The sequence below is a fragment of the Apus apus genome, chromosome 1, assembly GCF_020740795.1.
Source record: "Apus apus isolate bApuApu2 chromosome 1, bApuApu2.pri.cur, whole genome shotgun sequence".
In the NCBI taxonomy this organism is placed as follows: domain Eukaryota; kingdom Metazoa; phylum Chordata; class Aves; order Apodiformes; family Apodidae; genus Apus; species Apus apus.
Window position 1 is genome coordinate 80,232,643 of NC_067282.1, and position 21,546 is coordinate 80,254,188.

Below are 21,546 nucleotides of genomic sequence, written 5' to 3' on the forward strand. Positions count from 1 at the left end.
TTTACGCAGCTATCTGCTCTTGCCTTTCTGCTCTGTGTGATAATATGCTACTAAAACAGTGACAGTTTATGATGCTATAGCAGGGATGTCCTATCAAATTTCACTCTTTGTGGGAGGATATTCCCCCTGGAACAACAGATGAAGGAAAAAGGCAGGCTAATTGATTCAGCACTCCCCCACTGCCTCTGAGCATAGGCACTTAGCTGTAATAACTGTGAAACAGAAGAATTTATGCTGAGTTATAACCTAGTATCACAGAACTCAGTAAATGGTGGATACTTCATGAACTGTCAGCTATTCAGAGTTTTGCCTTATAGTTTTACTGTTTCAGAGGGGAGAGGTTGGGTTTTTTCCTTAATAAATCCATGGCTGTAAGCTGCTACATAACAACTGTATTTCAGTGCATTCAGGAACCATGGCTTAATATTCATGTCTCCTTTTCCCAGTTCAGAAGCAGTAAAACCTTATACTAAAAGCTCTTGACATTAGTGTAACTCCACCCACGGCTAAAACAATGAGTGCTGATTTTTACACGAAACAACAGAACTGATGTAAAAGTCTCCATGTAAAGTGCACTGACAGAATGACAATTTTCAAGACAGTTGGTTAGCTAAGGAAATAATATCCTAGCATCTTACAGTTGTCCAGTGTGGGCTTTAAAGAGATTGTTTAAATTAAACATTAAGATTACTATTGCAAGGCTACATCTCTAAGAAGATGCTTTTGCAATTTGGAGTGTAAAGCAGTGGGATATAAAGCAGAGGCACATTTTTTTGTCGACTTTTTCTTTAGATAAGCATTATTCCAATTTGGAAAAAGAAGAAAGACTACAACTTCATTGTCCAAATAAAAACAAAACAAAACAAACCCCAAAGTATTCAGATAGAAGGAAATGCAATTCTGTTCATGGTTTTCCACACACATTTATAATATATCTGAGAAGTATTTCTGAGCTGGTGTTATCTCTTCCATAGTGTGCTTCTACGTCTCTTCTTTGTTGTGTGAGCAGAGACCTTTCTCCATTTCTGTCTTGAACATAATTTTTTTGTTGCAGATTTTCTTTCAAATACGTCATGGGTGTTTATGCAAAAAAATAAAAATTTGAATAAAGCTTCTAAGTCACTTTAAATGGCCAGAGCTCTTATCAGACCTCTGTCCTTCTGCTGGTGATTGATGGAATTTATGGGAATGAATTGTCTTTCCCAGCTACCTGCAATGATAGTCAGCTTCCACCTACGTAGTCATATAATAGTCTCAAACCCTATTCACATCGTGCAAGTGATAATACCAAAAGCACCCATTTTTTCATTGTGGGGTGTCTGCTATATTTTAGCTTAGGACCGTGTGAATTTTAAAATACAAACTTTCAAACTGTCTTTTTTTCTGCATGTTTATGTTACTGGATACTGATCAGGGCTGAGTGTTATCAACCATGTCCTTTTCAGAAGCTGTTTGTGGAGTTCTAGAAAAGACTAAATGAGGTCTCGTTCTTGTAACTCTGTATTCTACTTAATCAGAGACATTTTTAAGATGACAGAGGACTCTTTGGATGAGATTCAGTTGCCTAAAATGATACTGAATGCCTGCTTTGAGATACCCAGCTGCTGCTTTGCCACTTGCCATCAGTCTCACAGAGTGCAGATCTCCCGCAGATCTGGTCATGTCTGCCACCTCAAACATGAAGGTCTCAGATTTTCCAGTGTCTCATATGACAAAAAGCATTTATGCTTAAGCAACTGAATCCTACCTTTTTCAGTGAGAGAAAAAAATACTATTTCTTTGTACTCCTTCAGTTGTTTGCTGCTTATACAGCCTCAATAACTGAGAGCACTCAAGCTCTCTTTTTAGCATTCACAGGTTGTCTTGCTCCAAAATGTTCTGCTCCTTGTTTTTATTTCTTAATACGTACAATAAGTGAAATAGAATTGGTTTTGTCTCCATTGCTCTCTATAACAAAGTAACTTCTTGTAACACTGATAGGAAAATTTTATTTGCCATTTAACACCATCTAAAAGTAGGAAAATGTCAATGGTGAAGCTCCAGCTGTTTGGCTTTTCTGAAGGTCTGTGCATATATGTGACTCACAGTGGGTGTACTTTATGGTTGGCATCATTCATATTTTGAAACAGAGAAGCAAAGTTTTATTCAGGAAGTCTTCCTGTGTTCATCATTTAGCCTTCATCTTTTAAGATGCTGTTTAGTAACCAAACATCTTGAGGTTTATGGAACAATCTTCCATTTTAAAATTGAATTTGTGTGCATTGCATTCTGGACTTTCTATCCATGATCACATATGTTAAAATTAAAGCAATGGAGTTTGGAAAAACTGACAAGACTGCCAAAGCTAGGCTCTTCTGGAGTTGGCCAGAGGGAAAACTTTTATGCCTTATCTTCAACCATCAGATATAAAAATACTACATATAGAACACTAATGAAATTAATTCTTGTTCCACAGACTGCAGCAGGTCTAATAACAAATTTCAAGGGCAAGTACAAAATGTATTGGGATGAAACAATAGAAACTCGTGTTTGAAAATACAAGAGAAAAATTCAAAGCTCTCATAGGCTACTTTAAGTTTAGCAAATATGTGTGTGTGTTTTGAGGCTAAATTTTCCTCACTACATTTTTATTAGTTAAAAAAAATATCCCAACCGTTGCATACCTTTTAAGAGGCCTTTTGTTTTTCTCATTGTATCTAAATATGAAGGTGTTTTCTATCTCTTAAGAGAACAACTGTAAAATACCTTCAAGATGATGTAAACAAACTTGCCATTGCCTAATTTTTTGGATGGATGCTTGCTTAATGTAAATCCAAAAATACACAAATAATTCTGATTTGTCAGTTTAAATTTATGGCAAGATGGGAGAATCTTGACTCTGTGATGTTAAGCAAGATATGTAGAGCTCTAATTGCAGATCCATCTTTGGTTTTGGCATTTACTGGGCACTACCATGAGCTAGCTGAAATGATGCCTCTAGATCTCTGTACAGTGAAACAGTGGATCAAGTGATACGGAGTCCTTATTTCTCATTACTAGAATAGATACATCACAATTGCTTATTTTAAAAGGGGTGGATGAGATAATCTCTGTTTCCAGAAATAAAACTGTACATTGAGGCAATGAAAAGAACATGGAGTTAATTCTACTGAAAGCATAAACATAAAATGTGTTAAACTTCTGTTGACAGCAAAGCAGAAAGGGGCCATGTCTATATGCCTGGCTTTTGCTTGCATCAGTATATTGACAGATGTTGGGAGATGCAATAGAAGCTTTGACTGATGTAGCTGCCCTGACACAGAAGCTGCTAATGTAGCTGCAAATTCTGGCTCCCCTTCTCCACTTGCCTGACGTGACTTTTGTCAGGTGGTTTGTCAGGTGGCTTTAAAATACTAATATAAACCATAGTTTTCTGGTATAGCTTCACCTCTAGTGGTGTCTCTTTGATTTCTATACAAAACTGTAAAATGCCTCTATGGCCAAGTCATTTTGAATGCATTATGAATAGTCAATAGGTGTAATTTGCCTTTAAAATATCAGAAATTTCCATTTGTCTTAGAAGTGCTGGGATTCTTCGTTTGCAAAGTATGCAGAAAACAACCTCTTTCTGTTCAAAGATGTGTTTTGTATGACTTGGTTAAAAAGCAAAGACTTTTAACTGCTTTTTGTAAGGTCTGTGACAGTGAAACCACTGTTAACTTTGCAGAGATTTTACTGTTCTTTCTGTAAGCAGTCAACTTATTTTATCAACCAAAGAACAAGTTGTTTGATTAATGATCATTTTTATCTCTTTGAAAGGATCCTTTCCGACCATTGGGGTGAAGTCTCTTTCGAGATTCCTGAGGGCGGGATTTTTAAATAGCATCCTGGCCTCACATCCAGTGTCAGGGGGTGGATCTTTACCCCCCAGCATTTCCTCTGGTAGGTATTTCAGCCTATTCCCCCACATCAATTTTCCCCTTCACCTTTTGCCCCATCTGTCCACACATCTTAGGGGAGCAAACTTTGGTGTAGGTCAGACAAGGAAATTCAATGTCCCTTCCAATAAAAAGCCAAACTGAAAGGAAACTGAAAAGATTAAATCCTTTTCAGGAACCAGCCATTTTCCTGAATCAATCCACAGGAGAAATTGTGAGGGAAGCTGATCTAAAGTGGTCAACCTAAATATTGGAAGAGAAGACCTAGTACCCTCTAATCATGCACTTCATGAAGTATGCCCATCTGCACCAGGGAAACATAACTTTAAAAATACCACTATAAGTCTCAGATTTTATGTGACTCTGTGACTCTTTCCCAGACATTTGCAATCCCTTGTTAAAGTATGGAACAAAACAAATCTGGAAAGGCAAAATTTAATTAACTACTGATATAGCATTTAAATCCTTTGTATGCTTCTGTAGTTGCAACTTGTATCTCATGAAAAACATTTTAAATCTTCTAATAACTTTTATCACTATCTGAACAACTGTAAATCTCTTAAAATGAGTCAGAAAATCCCATTGCTTATGTTGCCAGCAGGGTGTTTTGCACTGCCTCCCCAGCAGAGGCACGAGGGTCCCTAGAAGGTGAGCATAAGTTTGAGTGTAGGCTGAGAATGAGAACACCATGCCAGGTGAATGGGCTGAAACAGGGAAGAGGGACAAGTTAAAGGCATCCTATCCCAGAAGGGCTATATGCATTATCCATTCTCTTCTGGAGTCATTAAACACCATCTTCCATCAAAGCTAATATATTAATAAATATATGTATCTTAATTATACTTGAAACTGAGTCAAAGTTCAGTTCTGTTCCTTTCCAAACTACATATTTCTTTGTAAAATTAATCTGTACATGGGCTAATTGCATACTTTTATCCTTTCAGGACATCTTACCTGTAATGTTACTTAGAGTTTTTATGGAAGAGGAAAAATCTCATATGGTAAAAGTAGGGAGAAAATTGAAAAATTACATAATGTTTTTTATTTGCTATACAAAAGAAACTGTTCTACTACTTTATGCCCCATTTTATCGATTGCAGTAATTGTAGAACTCATTAATACAAGATGATTCTTACTTTTTAATTGCTATTATTTCTTTGTTTATTTACTTTCTTTGGATTCTTTGCTTCTCAGCAACTTTGATGTCTTATGACTGGGTCTTTTGTCAACAGTGTGTAAAATACTTCCTTTTTTTTTTTTCTTTTGTTTTCTCCTTGGGATATCTCAGTGTTTAATAGCCCTTAGACTATTTTGGCAGTCAACATCATGATGAGATTGGTATCTGTAACCAAACAACTGTGGAAGAGGAAATACTGCAGGCCTCATAAAAATCACTCATTACGTAGTGTTATGTGTAGCACATCACTGATTATTTTAGGTTACAAATGGCTTAACTGCACTCATGCACTGGCTTCTCGCCTACATACCTACCTACAAGTTTATTTTATAAGATCCTCAGGACTGTTGTTTTATAAATGCTTTTAAAGTTTTTTGTCACACTTTCTGGACTTAAATCATAACTCTTAATTGAGGGGTTTTTTTTATGAAATTGGTTCATAATTTCTTGCTATTAATTGTGGTTTACTAAGAATTCTGATTCAATCTGATGAAAAAATAGATATGCAGTTACATGATGTGCAACATACGCCCTAGCAAGGTAATGAAAATAAGTGTTATTTCTTGATCATGTCAGCAACAACAACAAAAAATGAGCCAAGCAGCAACCCCTCAGAAAGGGTGAGAGTGCTCATCTTCTGGGAAGTGAGGATTGCCAGGAAGTTTAAAGCCAGTGAAGAACTGTGTTAAATCCAAGGAATGTCTTCTTTTGAGAAAGGGTTCATGTGGGGTCCAGGTGACATGAAAAGCCTCAGTACAAATTAGAAATTGCTGTTAACCCTAGCAATCTTGTCTGTAGTGCTGCTGTTTAACTCCTTCTTTTTTACTTGATCCTATTTGTGTTTAAACTAAGTACATTCTTAATTCTGAATTGCCTCTCTTTGTTACAGAGATAACCAGAGGATGACATTTCCATTTCATGTTAACTTTCTAAATTGCTAAAACCATCTTTGCTGTACACCTGAGCAAAAAAATGCACACATATACTGCATTTTTTTTAAAGGGGGGAAAAAAAAAATCTGTTAAAGGGAGTACTGATCTGGGATGTGAGAGACTCAGAACTGAATCTCACTGTGCATGATTCAGTGGAAAATTTAAGTACATCCTTGAATCCCTTCAGTACAAACATAGAAGGGAGGTACCCTTTGTTTCTTTGTGCTGAAAAACACTGCACTGAACACCTGACCTTCTTTCTGAGTATTGCTTTGCTAAGGAACAAAGACACCCAAGGCAACAATGCCCTTAGAAGGTATTCAAGCAGTGGTATCTGTGTTATCCTGGCAGCCTCTGGCTGTTAGAACAGCAATAGGCAGGGAAAATCAGCTACCCGTTTTAGCCTTCATGCTCTCTCCCATGCTTACCCTCTCTCATGAAAAGTGAGAACATTGCTTTTTGTGTATGGGCACTGGAGGGAAGCATGCTTGATTGCTGCCTTTGATAGCACAGTGACCCCACCTCCATCATCTGAGATGTTGGGCTGATATTGGAGAGTAGCTTTCATAAGCCTAGCAGAAGTACTTAACGTTTAATAACTTTGCTGAATTATAACCTAATTGCTTCACATATAGCCTATGTGTAAGATTTCAGTGAATTTAACTACATGGAGGGCTTAAAATGCCTGCATTATTCTGCTATTAAGGTCACTGGGAATAAAGATAATGAGATGTTTTTTATTTACCAAAACCTTTAACTCAAGCTAAGTGGCAGATTTACTTGAAAATAGTAAGAATAAATAGTCAGACAAAATGCTTTTACATCTTTTTTTCTACAAAATTCCCCACAAATGTTTTAAGCAAAACACAAAACTAAACTGGAAAGCCTGCTATAAATACGTATCTGGAAAAGAGCTTGGCAGGGCAATTTAGCTGTTGTTTTCCTTCTTTCCCTTTCTACTTTTCACTCGATGGTTTTGGGGAGTGTATTTCTTTCAGTATTGCACTGACAGCTGATGTTTGGCTTTGTGTAATTCCCTGTCTGCTTTTGCACTGTGCAGAGATTCATTTAGCCAACTTAAAGATTAATTTATGCTGCTGGCATGGGGCATTACATCTTTCTGCATAAACAGATTGCCTCAAATATAGATTTTTTTTTTTTTAAGCATGACAACAGTGCTTATATTTGATAGTTACATCAAAAGTCTGTCGCTGCTATACAGCCGTTTTACTAGAAGCAAAGCTTTTAGCCTGCCTCCAAATTTCTATCCTAGAATTTTGCAAAAACAAGCCCATTTTCAGACAATAGTTTCCTTTTGATTTAACTATCAATTATGTCACAAATTACTTAGTTTCTAGTTATCCCACCTGTCATTCGTACAAATTCACATGACTTAGTTGATGTAGGTCTATAATGACAGATGGATTCACATAAGCAGTAAGTACTTTTTCTCAAGTGATATCCTTGCATATATTAAATAGAATACTTAAACCACTTAGCACCTTACACTCTTGTGGATGCTTACCCCTTGCTTCATAGTTACACATATGCACACACAAATGTGCAGGTATATACACGTTGTGAAAAAATAAATAACTAAATTGCCAGTGCTGCATCCATTTCTTCAAATTCCAGCTCTTCCAAGCTACATGTAGTGTTGTTTGCTCCATTCTTAGGCAATTCTTAGGTGACTACTTTTGCTGTGTATTGGCAGCTCTTGATTTCAGCCATATGTAGAGTTTGTTATATAAATGCATACCCATATTGCCTGGCAGAAGTTACGGATAGAAAAATCTATGGTATGCTGCTGCCTTTGAAGAGTGTCACATTGTTAAGTCTACTGAGTTGGAAAGGAAGGGAGGCAAAGCAAATACCTTGCCTACTGTTTCTTTCAAGCTAAACTCCTTTCCTGCCTTTTTTTTTTTTTCTGTTGACAAAAACAACTAGAGATGGGTGTCAGGCTATGAGAAACTGTGAAAAAGTTCCTATTAAGTGAATCTCACAGATCCCCTTCATACTGCTCAGCATTCAAACTGCATTAGCAGGAGAGGGGGAAAAAACTCCAAAATTATTCTCCCCATCTGGTCAGCAGCTGGATCATTGCCCCCTGTCATTCACAGAACACCTCTCTGAAGCTTATGTGACAGTATTGTGATGTGACGTTTGTAAGCAAGTATGAGCATCAGTAATTTCCTACCACTTATTTTACAAGGGTTAATCGTCCAGCTCTTCTACGTTTTAGGAAAATGGAAGCAAAGAAATTAGGCTTGATAAAACAATACACCCCTGTGAACCTCAAAAAAAAAAATGCAAGAAATGAGGATGCATTTACTTTCTGGAAGCTTAGAAGGGATATAGGACAGTTCGCTCACTGCTGGCTTGGACTAGGTAATGACATGACCTCCTTCTTATGAAGTACATTATATAGAAGATATCTCCTCAGTGTTTTACTGCCTGGTTGCCTCTGTTTGTCTAACATACATTGTAATGTCCACATTTAGTACAGGGAGCTTCTAAAAATTCAGACATAAATGTAGAGTACTAAGCTAAATTATTATCAGTTTTCTTTTCTCCAAAATTAATATTTTATTACAATTTCCAAGGGCACCTGAGTGAGCCCATTATTCTTGCTATTCTATAAACTGAAAATTGAAAGCAAATTGTATTGACAGACACTTATTGAACAAAATTACTCAACCAGAACCATCAAGGAGCGATTGTTCATGGTGAAACTCAACTATAATTACGGTACTCCAATAGTGAGAAGAGTCATGTCCATTTTTTTTTTTTTTTTTTTTTTGTTAATGCATTTTTCCCTACTCTGGAGTCCAGCACCTAAACTGCTGTATTTGTTATTAAATGAAAATTGCTAATGCTTTCTTGCTGACTAACAAGTTGTTCCTTTTATTGCATAAGCATTTTCTGGCTCTTCCAGTTTATTCTTTCCAACCTCAGTTCTGTTTCACTGGCATGTTTAGCCTATAAGTCCTACAACTAATACGTAACTGCTTATATTTTCTGAGGATAGAAGTTAAAATGTATATTTGAACAGGCAGGCCTGGCAGGATAGGCAGGTAGGAAATACTTGAGAACCAAAATATGGATGAGCAGTAAGTAACATGAACAGTAAGTGCAACTTGTTTTGTGCTGGTCCATTAGGGTTGAGCTTGAATTGTAGAACTGGGATTAAGCTCCGAGTGTAGGACATGACAAAATGATGTCTTCATTCTCCACCCTTGCTAAATAGTTCATTTCATGCTCAGATGGTCGTGGTAAACAATTCCAAACATTTTAACCCTACAAGTTCAAGAAAGTTTATTTGCGTGTGGGGTCATTTTTACATAGCATAGACTACTGTTGCATCTTTCTAAAAATCTGAGCATAGAAAATGTGGTAATTTCCTGTAACAAGCATGTGAATTGAAGCAAGTTACTGTTCATTGCTAACAGAAGCAGAAAGATAGGAATAGGAGAGCTGGGGGATCCTGACTGATACACACAGAAAAGTATTTGTAAGTAAGCTACACACAGTTACTCTTTGTTTCAAGCTAAAAAGAAGAAAATAATCTGAACTCCTTTTTTAGCCTAGCAGTAAAGCGTTGGACATGAAAGCAGATTCAGAATTGTTTGGGAGATGGAGGGAATAGTTTACTTGAATAATGTTTTGTGGGTTTGGTCTGGTTTAGGTAGGAGGCCAGTATACCTTTACCAAAATCAATTTTCTGAAGTACCATTTTCAGGCCCAAATACCATGTATGGGAAATAATCTTCCTAACTCTGGGTTTCACACACTGGTGTTTAACAAGCCTGTCTAGGTGCCTTATACAGCTGGTGAAGACTAGAGAATTCTGGACTGACTCATATGACTTGTGTGTGATGCACAGTTATGAAAATTTGACTCCTTCCCTTGAAATGCCTGTTTCTTTTTCAGAAGAAAAAAATCTAGGTGTTGCTAGCTACGGAGATGTCTCCACATTTCTAAGTTAAGTTATGGGAAATTAATGCTTTTGGTTTTCTTCTTCATGTTTCAATGAGTTTCTATATTTTTCTTTTTTCTTCAATTTGTATATTCTTGTCTAAAATCCTCTGCATCTAAAATTTGCTGTGATGTTAATTGTAACTCTTGGCTTTTGATCATGAGCAAAACCAGAGTCAAAGGGAGAAGCTTGAGAATGTGTGCCTTCATGTCCTGAAGGTACAAAACCTGAAGACAAGTAAGAAAAGAAACCCATGAGATCACAAAATGTCACAATGTTAGGCCCAGTGCATCATTTATTTCCTGGAGCCTTGACTCATGATGTTTTGTTTTCTTAATTTTTCATTTAGCAACTCATATGTTACAAGCAAAGCATCCAGTGTGGATTTCAGAAACTTCAGGAGTATTGACATGTGGCCTCATCTGCTTCTTGAAATGAGAAATTTTGCCTTTCTCATGTGTAGAAAGCAGCAGTATACTCATAAACAACGGAGGAGGAGGTTGTGGCTGATCAGTTTTGTATAGCTCACAAGTTTAAAGTTTATATAGACCAAAAGGAAATAGGAGCAAAACGTGTCTGCTCAAATAGTTAATGGAAAAAATACATAAAGGATACTCTGAAGCGCAAGTCATGTCAGAATCAGACATAGTAATGATTAATCAAAAAATATCCTGACATTTCAGGATAGGATTAAAATAATACCTTAACCATATAATAATACTTATGAAGGCACAGAAACATGTTTCACTGTAACCTTATGTATGCCATTTTTTTTTATTTTGCCCATTTTCAAATTGTTGTATCTTACAGCTTCTAAATATCACACACCTATGAAAATGGACAAATTCACAGTAGAAATTAAATAAGCTTTGTTTCTTATGTTCCATTTGTACCTCTTATGTATCATGGCATACTGAAGTGCAGAAGCCCCTCATACACAGACTTAATTCTGTTTAAATTCCTTTACATGCCCTGGGGTTAGTAGGGCAAGTGATCCTTGATGCAGTCAGACCCTGTGGACTAATTTTGAATCAAAGAACATCCCTTGTTCTTTCCACAAGAGGATGTAGAGTGCTATGAACATTGAAAATGTTAAGAATCACTTAAGGGTGAAGTCATTAGATTATACAAAATATGCTGCAATTCTGTTATAAAAAACTGAGGTGAATTGCTTTGATTAATCTAACTGGGCAATCTGAACAGAATCTGTTATTTATTATGGAGTTTTAAACATTTTTCTTTGTTTCAGTGCTGAAGTGGAAGTGCTGCAATTTCTAGAATTCTAAGTCAAATTTCAAGCAATATAATTATGCCAGCATCAATTCTATTAAAAATTTACTTCTTTTTTTTTTTTCTCCCTAGAACATAATTAATTTAAAACTGAGCAGCCAGATTTCTTGTGGCTGGACATTAACAAATTATCTACTTTTGCAAAGAAACAAGACTACTTTCTCTCTCCTACTTACACACTGATAAAGACTGCCTTTAATGCCAAGATTTCTTGGTTTAAAATTGGATTAAATAACCTAGTATGTGAGATAGGACAGTAAAAAAAATGCAGTCCTTGAGCTTTGTTTGTTGTTCTGACTTGTGATTTTGTCATCTCTTAAAACCTCCTTCAAGTCAGTGTAGGGTGGTCCTTATAAGGCGTGAGGATGACAGAGTGATTTCGGGCTACATGGCCAAGATTGTGATGGAAATGTCAACTGTGGTAATGATCTGTGGAAGCTGTTGGCCAACGGCCATAATTCAGATTATTTTTTAAGGTACATCAGTTTATCCCAAGGGCCCAGGCTGGTACACTGCTCTCTAGGAATCAGGAAAACAGGAAGAAAATGTGAAGCCCTCTTTGTCCACGCTTTTTGCAGTTCCCCACAGCTTTTCGTTGCTGGCTGAGGTCTTGGGTTTTGTGATAGCTCAGCCAAGTCACTTCATCTCATCTTCTCTTTTCACAATACACAGCAGGGATTTATCTGTTTATAGGTTAATATTTGAAAAATAGTGTAAAGCTCTTGAATTAGATGCATTAGATGTACTTAAAATAGGTCATGCAGCAGCTTTCAGAACTCGTCTACAGACGCACCATCTCTTGTTCCCCTCCATGTGTACTTCTGAATTCTAATAAGCCATCTCGCCCTAATGATGAAGGTGTTTCTTTTTTATTTCTGCTTATAATATATTTGTAAACATAAGTAGCAGAAATAAAATGGAAGGTTCATCCGTATTGTATTTGTAGTGCTAATAAATATGTAGAAAGAGATAATACAGAAAACCAACCCAACAGATGGGTATTTGAAGAAAATCAATTTTTTTTTTCCAATTTTTTTTCAAAGCTATATGGCTGGAAAGTGTAAATTCAAAACAAAACAAAACAAACCCAAAACATAAACAAACAACCCCACACACTCCACCAAAAAACACTCACAAAAAAACCCACAACCTCTGCCACTAGAGCTTGCCCTGAAGTGCCGCATCTACAGGTTTCTTTAATACCTCCAAGGATGGTGACTCAACCACCTCCCTGGGCAGGCTGTTCCAGTGCCTGACCACTCTTTCAGTATAGAAATTCTTCATAATGTCCAATCTGAACCTTCCCTGCCACAACTTCTGGCCATTTCCCCTGGTCCTATCATTATTTACTTGGGAGAAGAGGCCAACACCCACCTCCCTACAACCTCCTTTCAGGTAGTTATAGAGGGCAATGAGGTCTCCCCTCAGCCTCCTCTTCTTCAAACTAAACAATCCCAGTTCCCTCAGCCCCTCCTCATATGACTTGTTCTCTAGACCCTTCACCAGCTTGGTGGCTCTTCTCTGGACACACTCCAACACCTCAGTGTCCTTCCTGTAGTGAGGGGCCCAGAACTGAACACAGTACATTTCTTGTTTTACCCTCTACTGCACTCCACTTGCTTGTCTCATGGGAAGACAACCATAAAAAAAAGAAATTACTGAAACAGTGCAACTGTTCCACTTTTCTTTCCTTCCTCAAAACCCTCCGGAATATCTTTTGTAGGCACACTGGAGGATTGGTGTGAATTAGGGGTTGCAGAAGCAGCATGCTGGAGACTGCAAAAACTTCTGCTATCCAAAGCACACTCTCCCTTTGTGATGCACGAAACCAAGAGAACTGTTGGCAGCCCTTGTTGCTGTAGGAGGGGAGGACTAGATAATTTAAGAAGGTATTTTACAAGTATATATACACCAACTTTTCTTGGCTTCCAGAACATGCCAACACATATCGTTCTTGCAAGTGAGTTGCAGGGTAGTGAGAGGAAAATTATTTACTATAAAATTACAGGAAAACAGCTCAAAAAACAATATTTTCAGCTTGTGTTGATACAAGAAATCTTCAGCTAGCATTGACAGCTATATGACCATAGTTTATCAAAAATAGACAGTAACTTAGGCTCATCCTTGTATTTTGTATTTTTGTGAATTGATTTTGCAAAGGTATCTTCCTTTAACTAACGAAAAGTGGCATATAGATACAAGACAACAGAGTGAGCACTAACAGCAAGACAAGTAGGCCATACCTGCATGATTTCCTGTAGCAGCAGGATGTATATATCCTGTTTGTGAACTCTAACTTCTGAAGTCTCAAGAAGGGGATTGCAACTGAAACTTCTATTTTTTGAGGCTGCTTGGAACACAGTTCTTAATCAGGGACCTTCTGTAATATAAATCAGTAATGCAAGTAGGATGGGTTGCAGCCAAATTTCCGTTGGCTTCATGTGTAATTGCTGTGGGCTAGCAATGCAAAACTTGGCAGAATTTTTTTCAATTGCTTTTTGCATAATCATAAGTTTTCTTTCTGTCTTTTATTCTCCATTGGTTTTGTGTTCTAGAATTTTTTTTTATTTTTTTTCCACTTAAATTAGTTCTCCTCTGCTGCATACAAATGCAGCATTATTAGTAGCAGGAGTGAAGGAGCTTCAGTCCCATGGCAAGTGGTTCTACAATTGGAAGAGATATTTCATGAATGGAACTAGAGTGAGATCTAGGAATGCCTTCCAAGCCCTTGGCATTTTAGTGAGGGACACAGTTTTCCTGTGGGTGCTTTGCACCCTGTTGGAGTGCTGAAAGGCCCAGCACTACCTAAGGGAGTGCCTATGGGTTTTGCTCTGATAATCCTATCTTTTTAGCTTTAGCAGGAGGTAGGTAGTGGAAAACCAGAAGCAGAACATGGTTTTGAGTGAAAAAATGCCTGATAAAGAAGTGATTTTCTGAGATGCATTAATTCTGACCCACAGAAGTGATGGAGCAGTATTTTCTTATATGAACTAGAGAAGAGATTCCAACCTTTGCTCTATTTAAGTCGTAGAATACGTAACCTGTCTTTATGTTAACAGATCTATTCCCATAATGGGTATTAAAGATTTCATTATAGGACTGTAGAAATGATCATGTACTAACTGTGTTCTTTTTGGAAGATTAATCTTACATTAAAAATTCATTAAAATTAACTTTGCTGCATTATTTAAAATGACAACAAGAGACAACAAGCTGAATATTTTGTCATTGATATGACAGTTCAAATTCTCCTCCTTATTCATCACTCTACCACTCAATTAAGTTACACATTATCAAAAGCTTGTGTTGTGTTGTAGGAAAAGAAAAATAGGAAGAAAACTAAAAATATTTATGATGTGAACTTTAAACATAATTGTTACTTTGCATTATTCTAAAATGTGTGGCTTTTTTCTGGTTTGCATTTCTGCTTATTAAAAAAAAAAAGTCAAGCAGATTGATCAATGGAATATATAATATTGTACATAATCTGAGGTGGCATGACATCAATATGTTTATTATTTATGCTGGTCTTATTTAATGGCATTGCAGTACAGCTGGGTGAAAGAATTTCAGTGAACACTTCCTTAGGGAAGAAAACCCACCTTATCAAAACCAGTCAGCCTTTTGTCACAGGGTAGTGCTTGCATCAAAGTAATGAATAACCCCTGCACTGTCTACAAGTTGATCTAAGTTCCAAGCAATGAAATACATGTCATTATCCTGCTGCTGCTGGCACGGCTGTCTGTGTGCTGCAGCCTGTGCCATCCTTCTGAGCCCCAAGTGCTTTCCCAACTCCCATCTGTATAACCTCCCACTGCTGTTTATCCTTAAACTTGTTTCATCAAGTGAAGATGTCCATGTTTCATATGTGTAAGCAACCATAACTATAGGAAAATAATTAAGTGCCTTCCAGAATTGCATTAGCCTACCCCGTGATAAAATTACCAAAGATTGCTTCTCTGTCTCCAGGACTTCTCTGCCCCATCTCCTTTTTTCATTCCTGTCCTTTTTTGAGGATGAAGAATTCATCTTTCTTAGTACCATGAGAGCAACATGGATTTTCATAAACTAAGTAACAGCCTTTTTTTTTTGGCTGGAGGCAAACATTATAGTAGTTAAAAAATCTCCCAGTATTATTTTTCAAAGTCAGTTTTGTAGTTGGCTTTGTAACAAAAGCAATATTCTGTGTTTGTACAGGGTTCAGCACAGATCTTAATCTTTTCTGGACTCAAATTGTACCATCCTATAAAAGGTAACATCTGCTCTTTGCAGCTGAAAGGCAAACCAACATCAACTAATGTCATCCATAGCCTTTTGTCTTGCCAAGATCTTTGTTCTATACAAGTCCTGGGTTTCTGCCACCCTCTGACCCTTTGGAGATGAGGTGTCCCAGATTGAGCTCTGCTACATGTCAGGTATCAGAAGTAGAGCTGTGCTTTCAGAGTTTGCTTTACAGATCTGGAACTGGTGGAGTGCAGTCAGGGTCTGTGTTTTTCACAGGGGACAGACCAGCTTTTCCCACTGCCTGCCCTTGGGACCGGTGACTTGGTCTCTGGACTGAGAGGCCCAATGTTGGATTCCCCTCTTGGATGTGACAGAGTCAGCTGCTCATCCTCATGTCTCAGCCAGCTTCTCCAGAGCTAACTGCTAGTCCCATTCCTTCAAACATTTGTGAACTGGAGAGTTTGTTCATGCAACTTGAACACATGGATGTGTCCCTTAAGTGCCTCTATAGCTAAGGAAGAAAATACAACATTGTGGGTATGCTCTACTGACTGGAGGGAGAAGGCCACTTGATATTCTGAACTTGTTTTTCCTACCACACCTTTGAAATCAAGATGTGTCCTAACTTATGTTTCCTGACAGTCAGTGTCCTTACATTTGTAAAATGTTTAGAGATCCTTGTATGAAATTTGTAAACCTATAAAATTGTTGGAAAGTAATTGTTTGCTCGGGGTAGAACCTGTGTGTTACCGCTTTGATGATAAATGTAACCACTGGAATCTGCTGCATAGCAGCGTTTTTTACTATATCTTGAACCAGTCAGAGCAACAGCTGAGATATTTTTAATCTACAGGTACTCCAAAGAGAAATATTGTGCTGACTAAAAGTCTCACTGCATTCTCTGTTGCAGTCCAGCTTAAAATCCATAAATATCTTCAGTGACACGTTAAATTTGCAGGCAAAATAAGATGGCTTTTATCAAGTGTTCTAGAAGAACACTAGAAGAAGATTATTTGAGAAGTTAGCATTAGGATCCAGATTTAAGATTTTTGCTTTAGATAATCAAGAAATGGAGCTGGGTTCATTTTGTGGTGCCTTGGTGCAATCTTTCATCAAGTTCATTTGATGTTTAGGTAGCATGGAGCCTGCAAACCCCTAGATAACTTTACAAAGTATCTTCCGGAAAGCATAGGACACAAAAGGATTAACAGGAAGCAAGGGACACTGTTTTGAAGCTCCATAGCTCCATTTGGCATTCCCTTCAAATGAAAATCTTCCATAGAGGTGTTTTAGTTGTTGATTTACCCAAAAAGAGAAATTTCTGAGTAACTCATGCCTGACCAAATATACCATCTGAAAGTCAGCTTTACATCCCTATTTATTGAAAGATGCTCTGAAACAATTTTTAAACTACTACTTGCTTGAGCATCAGGCTGCCATTTGTTTACTTGTCTAGATTATGGAATGTTCCTTTCACATGGAGATGTCAGCCCCTTGACATTAAGCAAATGATAAAAGTAAGGGAATCAAGGTCGTTCATGTGCTTGAAACTAAGGAGAGTAGCCTATACAACCTACAAGCAAGCTGAAGTAAAGAAGGAATTAATTTTTAAAATGCTGTTATCTCCAAGTGCTTAAAAGTGATGTATCATTTAAGTTTATAATGCAAAACCAGAGTATAATCCATGGATGCCAATGAATATAAATTGATTTGGTGGCAGATGCACATCTGCAGCTGCATCCAAACATTCAGTTAAAAAAAAAGAAGCTGGTAATTCTTCACACTTTAGAAAGGCTATCCAAAAAGACTGTTAAGGCCTCTATTAAGACAGAAAAAAATGTACAACTGTGCCAACAATATGAAGCACTGTTTTATTCACTGAAGACCTAAACATGAGGGTGAATACAGAAGCAACCCCTACTTTTGTTAGAAGAAATAAGATAATATTGTGAGGAACTCCAGAAAGACTAGATTAAACTACATGAATGAGCATCACTGGGGTACCTGGAACTCCAAACTGACGTGCTGGGAAGGAACAGAGAAACAGTCCGTTCACTTTTTTAAATTCAAGCTTAGGTGTAACAGCTCGGAAGAAGTACCTGGCTGTGGCTTACTGTGTACTGTGTACAGCTTAATAAACACTTCCACCGTTAACCAAATTGAGCAGAAAGTTAGCATGTACAGAAATGGACAATTGGGCTGGAGCAATATCCTTCCACACTTTCTCTCCCTGAATGCTGTGTTTGTTTCTCATCCTTTCATCCAAACAAAACACAAAAGTAATATGAGAAGCAGAGAAGAAAAAAAAAGACGCTTCCCTTGGTTTGAAAAATGTTGGAACAGCTACTGTTGTCTTGAGAAAGGAAAATGGGCAGGCTGGTGGTGTCACCACTTGGCACACCCTGGTTTCACACAATCCCTGAAAGAGTTGCACGTTCTCAGGGGAAGAAAAGTTTGCCACTTTAAGAATTGTTACCTCCTTCCCAGTCTTACCAACATACTTTTTAATTATCTTGGTTTTGCATATATTAGAATGGCTCCTTTGTAATCTTAACAATTCTGAAAGACTTCTTGCTGTGTAGCCTGTTTAGCATGCTATATGGGCCTCGTTATTCCTGCTATCAGCAGTGAAATGGTGGTTAGTTAAGTACCTAGTTTAAAAGATTATGTTCAGATTTGGATACTTTTTTAAGATTTAAATGTAACATCATTCTACTTCAATTTGGATATGATCCCACCCTGGAACTGTAGAGGAAAGCTGTGCTAGTCAGGCAAAACTTTTATTTCAGTAACATTGTGTATATGTTATGTATATACAAACATATGAATTCAGAATTTTGCTGAATTTTACACATTCAATACACACACCCAATCTAAGATAACTTTTTTAGTGACATCTCCTTCAATTTGTCTATCTGTATGCCACTAAATCATTGAGCTGGTTTTCTTTGAAAGGAAAATTCACTGCACTGAGTTTGTAATTTCTTGGACATGGTTTATGAAAATTTTATTTTCCTTAAGTATATTCCAAAATGTTATACAGCAATTGTTGCTATTTGGAAATAGCAGGCTCTTCTTTGATCCTTTTTAGAGAGAGGATACAGGAATGATGCACATTCAGCTAATCCAGTACCACACATACACAAATAATTATTTGAGAATAAATCAGAGAATTGTGGTTTTGATACAAATGACAATTTGAGGATTTTGAAAATGGGAAACTTATTTAACTATTGTGAATCATCTGTGCATAACAGCTGGAATTATAAAAGCCCCAAAATATGTCTATAATCCTAATGTATTTCTGTGCTGTTTTGCAGGCAGACCAGTAATGATTGTAGTTGAATACATGGAGAATGGATCCCTTGACTCCTTTCTGCGGGTGAGATGCCATTTTCTGATGACATTTGAATAAGACACCATTCTAGGTTAAGATTTTAAATAATTTTTCAGAAATTAATTTCTACATAATGTTATTCATGGATTTTTAGTGAATAGAAGCATCGTCCCTAGGGCACATTTTTAAGGTACAATGATACATTAGAGCATAGCTGGAAAAAAAAAATTAAAAAAAGTTAAACTTAGGAAGTCTTAGAAACTGGGTATATTTTTAAAATCATCCCCCTTGCCTGTCTGGCTGATCTCTCTAGCTGTCTGCAGTAGACACACTGCCACTGATTTGAGTACCTGGGGCTTCCCTGGTCTGTAATTTTTCAGCATTTCATCAGGAAGACTTGCCTGAGCCTGAAAACACTGCTCTGTGCATGTGTGCACGTGTGTCTGTGCAGAATTTCATAGAGGAAAATAAAACCAAATACTGAAGTAATTAATTAAAGAGAATTGCCTTTGTCTGCATTGCTCTAGCATGGTATCTGTAGTCCAATTGCTCTCTGCTTGCATTTATTTATCAGAATAGATACTACTTATTTGCATTCTTTAATAGAAACTGTCATCAGCAAAATTGCCATGTTATTGTGAAGCAATACTTCTCACATTGCATCAGATATATTTGTAGGCAAAACTGCTGGGGGGAAGTGTAAGCTAATAATTTCTGGAGATGGTTTCCATGTATATTATTTTACAGTTTCATTTCACATTTCAGATATGGTTTAGTCTTTTTAAAAGTTTTTTTAAAAGACTATTATTCATTATCCCAAAGCACTGTAGGTATATCATCAGCATTTCTGTTAATAATTAGCAGAAGGCTGCAAAGTAACCTGTTCTTTAAAAGATCCAGCTGCTTCTTTAATAATAGTTGTTTCCTGCAGATACAAGTCTACGCTTTTAAAATCTTTTGTGAAGGTACAAAGAAGCAGAGAGCAATCCTGATCTTTAGCAATCTATCTTTAGCAATCCCAGTGAAAGGTGTTCAGTGAATGTAACAATTCTTCTGAGGTGAGATTTAGAAGGTCTTCTAAGGTAGTCTACCTTTATTAATATTTAAAAGAATCGCTAGTTACAGTGCCAAGTTTTTTTACAGAGAGGGAAAAAAATATCCATTTCTTACTATAAAAAATGTTTCCCCCCCACACCATGACCTGTAAAAATTAACTAGCACATCCCTCCAATTTGTCCTTCTCCAAAAGCCTGTAAAAACGGGTCAATCTTACAATTTCAAAATGAAACTCTGTGATGAACCGTGTGAGGGTATTTCAGAAGAAAAACTCCTCATGGAGGACATTTTCCATCAGTCACCTCACAGCCTTGGTGGGATGTTAGCTTTCATGCCAGTGTGACTGGTGTGAGGAACCATAAACTGCAAGTAAAGCTGTCCTTCACCCCTAAAACCTAAAGTTGTAATAGTTTTTACTTCCTTACTTTACAGATACAGAAATAAGATGTTAAGTGATCTGCACATTACTGTGCACAAAGCGTATAGCAGAGAGTAGAAATTAGATCAGTTTCTCTGAATTCCAGGCCAGCAGCCTACACTCATCCTTCATCTTATTTAGTGTGGTATTTTTGTTGCAGTTCTGTGGCCAAGTCCCCCAACCAATGCCATACTTTGTGCTATTTGTATGAATTAATCAGCAAACTCAGCTAGATGGTATCTTCCCCACCCAACAAAATATCCCATATGCTGGCTGCTGACTTCGAGCTTTTTGAGGAAAAAATTGGTATGCACTTGCAATATGAAGGTACTTCAGATATATTCTTAGTGAAAAAGGGACAACTAATGAGAGCCAATTCAGAAAGATGATGGTAATTAATTACAGCAGTTGTGCACTACCAGAAATCCTAAATTGCTGGAGACACTTGACACTTAATTTTCCTCAAAAATCCCCCATTTTTTTTCAATTGTATAAAAATCATTTCCATAAGATGAAACCCATTTATCTTTTTTGGTTTTTTTCTCTCACTGATGCATGTATCTTAATCATCCCACAAAAGTATACCTGAAATTTGCTGTCAAAGAAGTGCACATTTGACCAGAAATGAAGTACATGTGACTCCACTTCTGGAAACACTTAGAGAGATTTCTCTGAAAAAGGATGTAAGCTTCCAGCTTACTGTTTCCTCAGGGATTGGAGGCTCTTTGTTGTGGTTTAACCCCGGCCAGCAACAAAACCCAACCGCTCGCTTACTTCCCCTCTGGTGGGATGGGGGAGAGAATCAGAAGGGTGAAAGTGAGATATCTCTTGTATTGAGATAAAGACAGCTTAATAGACAGAGGAAAACCCACACACACAAGCAAAGCAAAACAAGGAATTCATTCACTCTTCCCCACCAGCAGGCAGATGCTCAGCTATCCCCAGGACAGCTGGGCTCCATCATGTGTAACATTACTTGGAAAAACAAATGCCAAAACTACAAATAGCCCCCTGCTTCTTCCCCCAGCTTTATATGCTGAGCATGGTGTCATACATTATAGAATATCCCTTCGATCAGTTGGGGTCAGCTGCCCTGGCTGTGTTCCCTCCCAGCTTCTTGTGCACCCTGAGCCTCCTTGCTGGTGGGGTGGTGTGAGGAATAGAAAAGGCCTTGGTGCTGTGTAGGCACCTCTCAGCAATGACAAAAACATCCCTGTGT

The 21,546-nt window shown here is 37.4% G+C and overlaps 1 protein-coding gene across 2 annotated transcripts in view; it reads left to right on the top strand.

Moving 5' to 3' along the window:
• EPHA6 (EPH receptor A6) overlaps positions 1-21,546 on the top strand; it is a 491,879-nt gene that overhangs the window by 411,780 nt on the left and 58,553 nt on the right. For both annotated transcript variants that reach the window (XM_051635236.1, XM_051635153.1), the window contains 2 exons: positions 3,799-3,921; positions 18,837-18,898. In XM_051635236.1, coding sequence (XP_051491196.1) covers positions 3,799-3,921; positions 18,837-18,898 — 185 coding nt within the window. The remainder of the gene's footprint in view (positions 1-3,798; positions 3,922-18,836; positions 18,899-21,546) is intronic.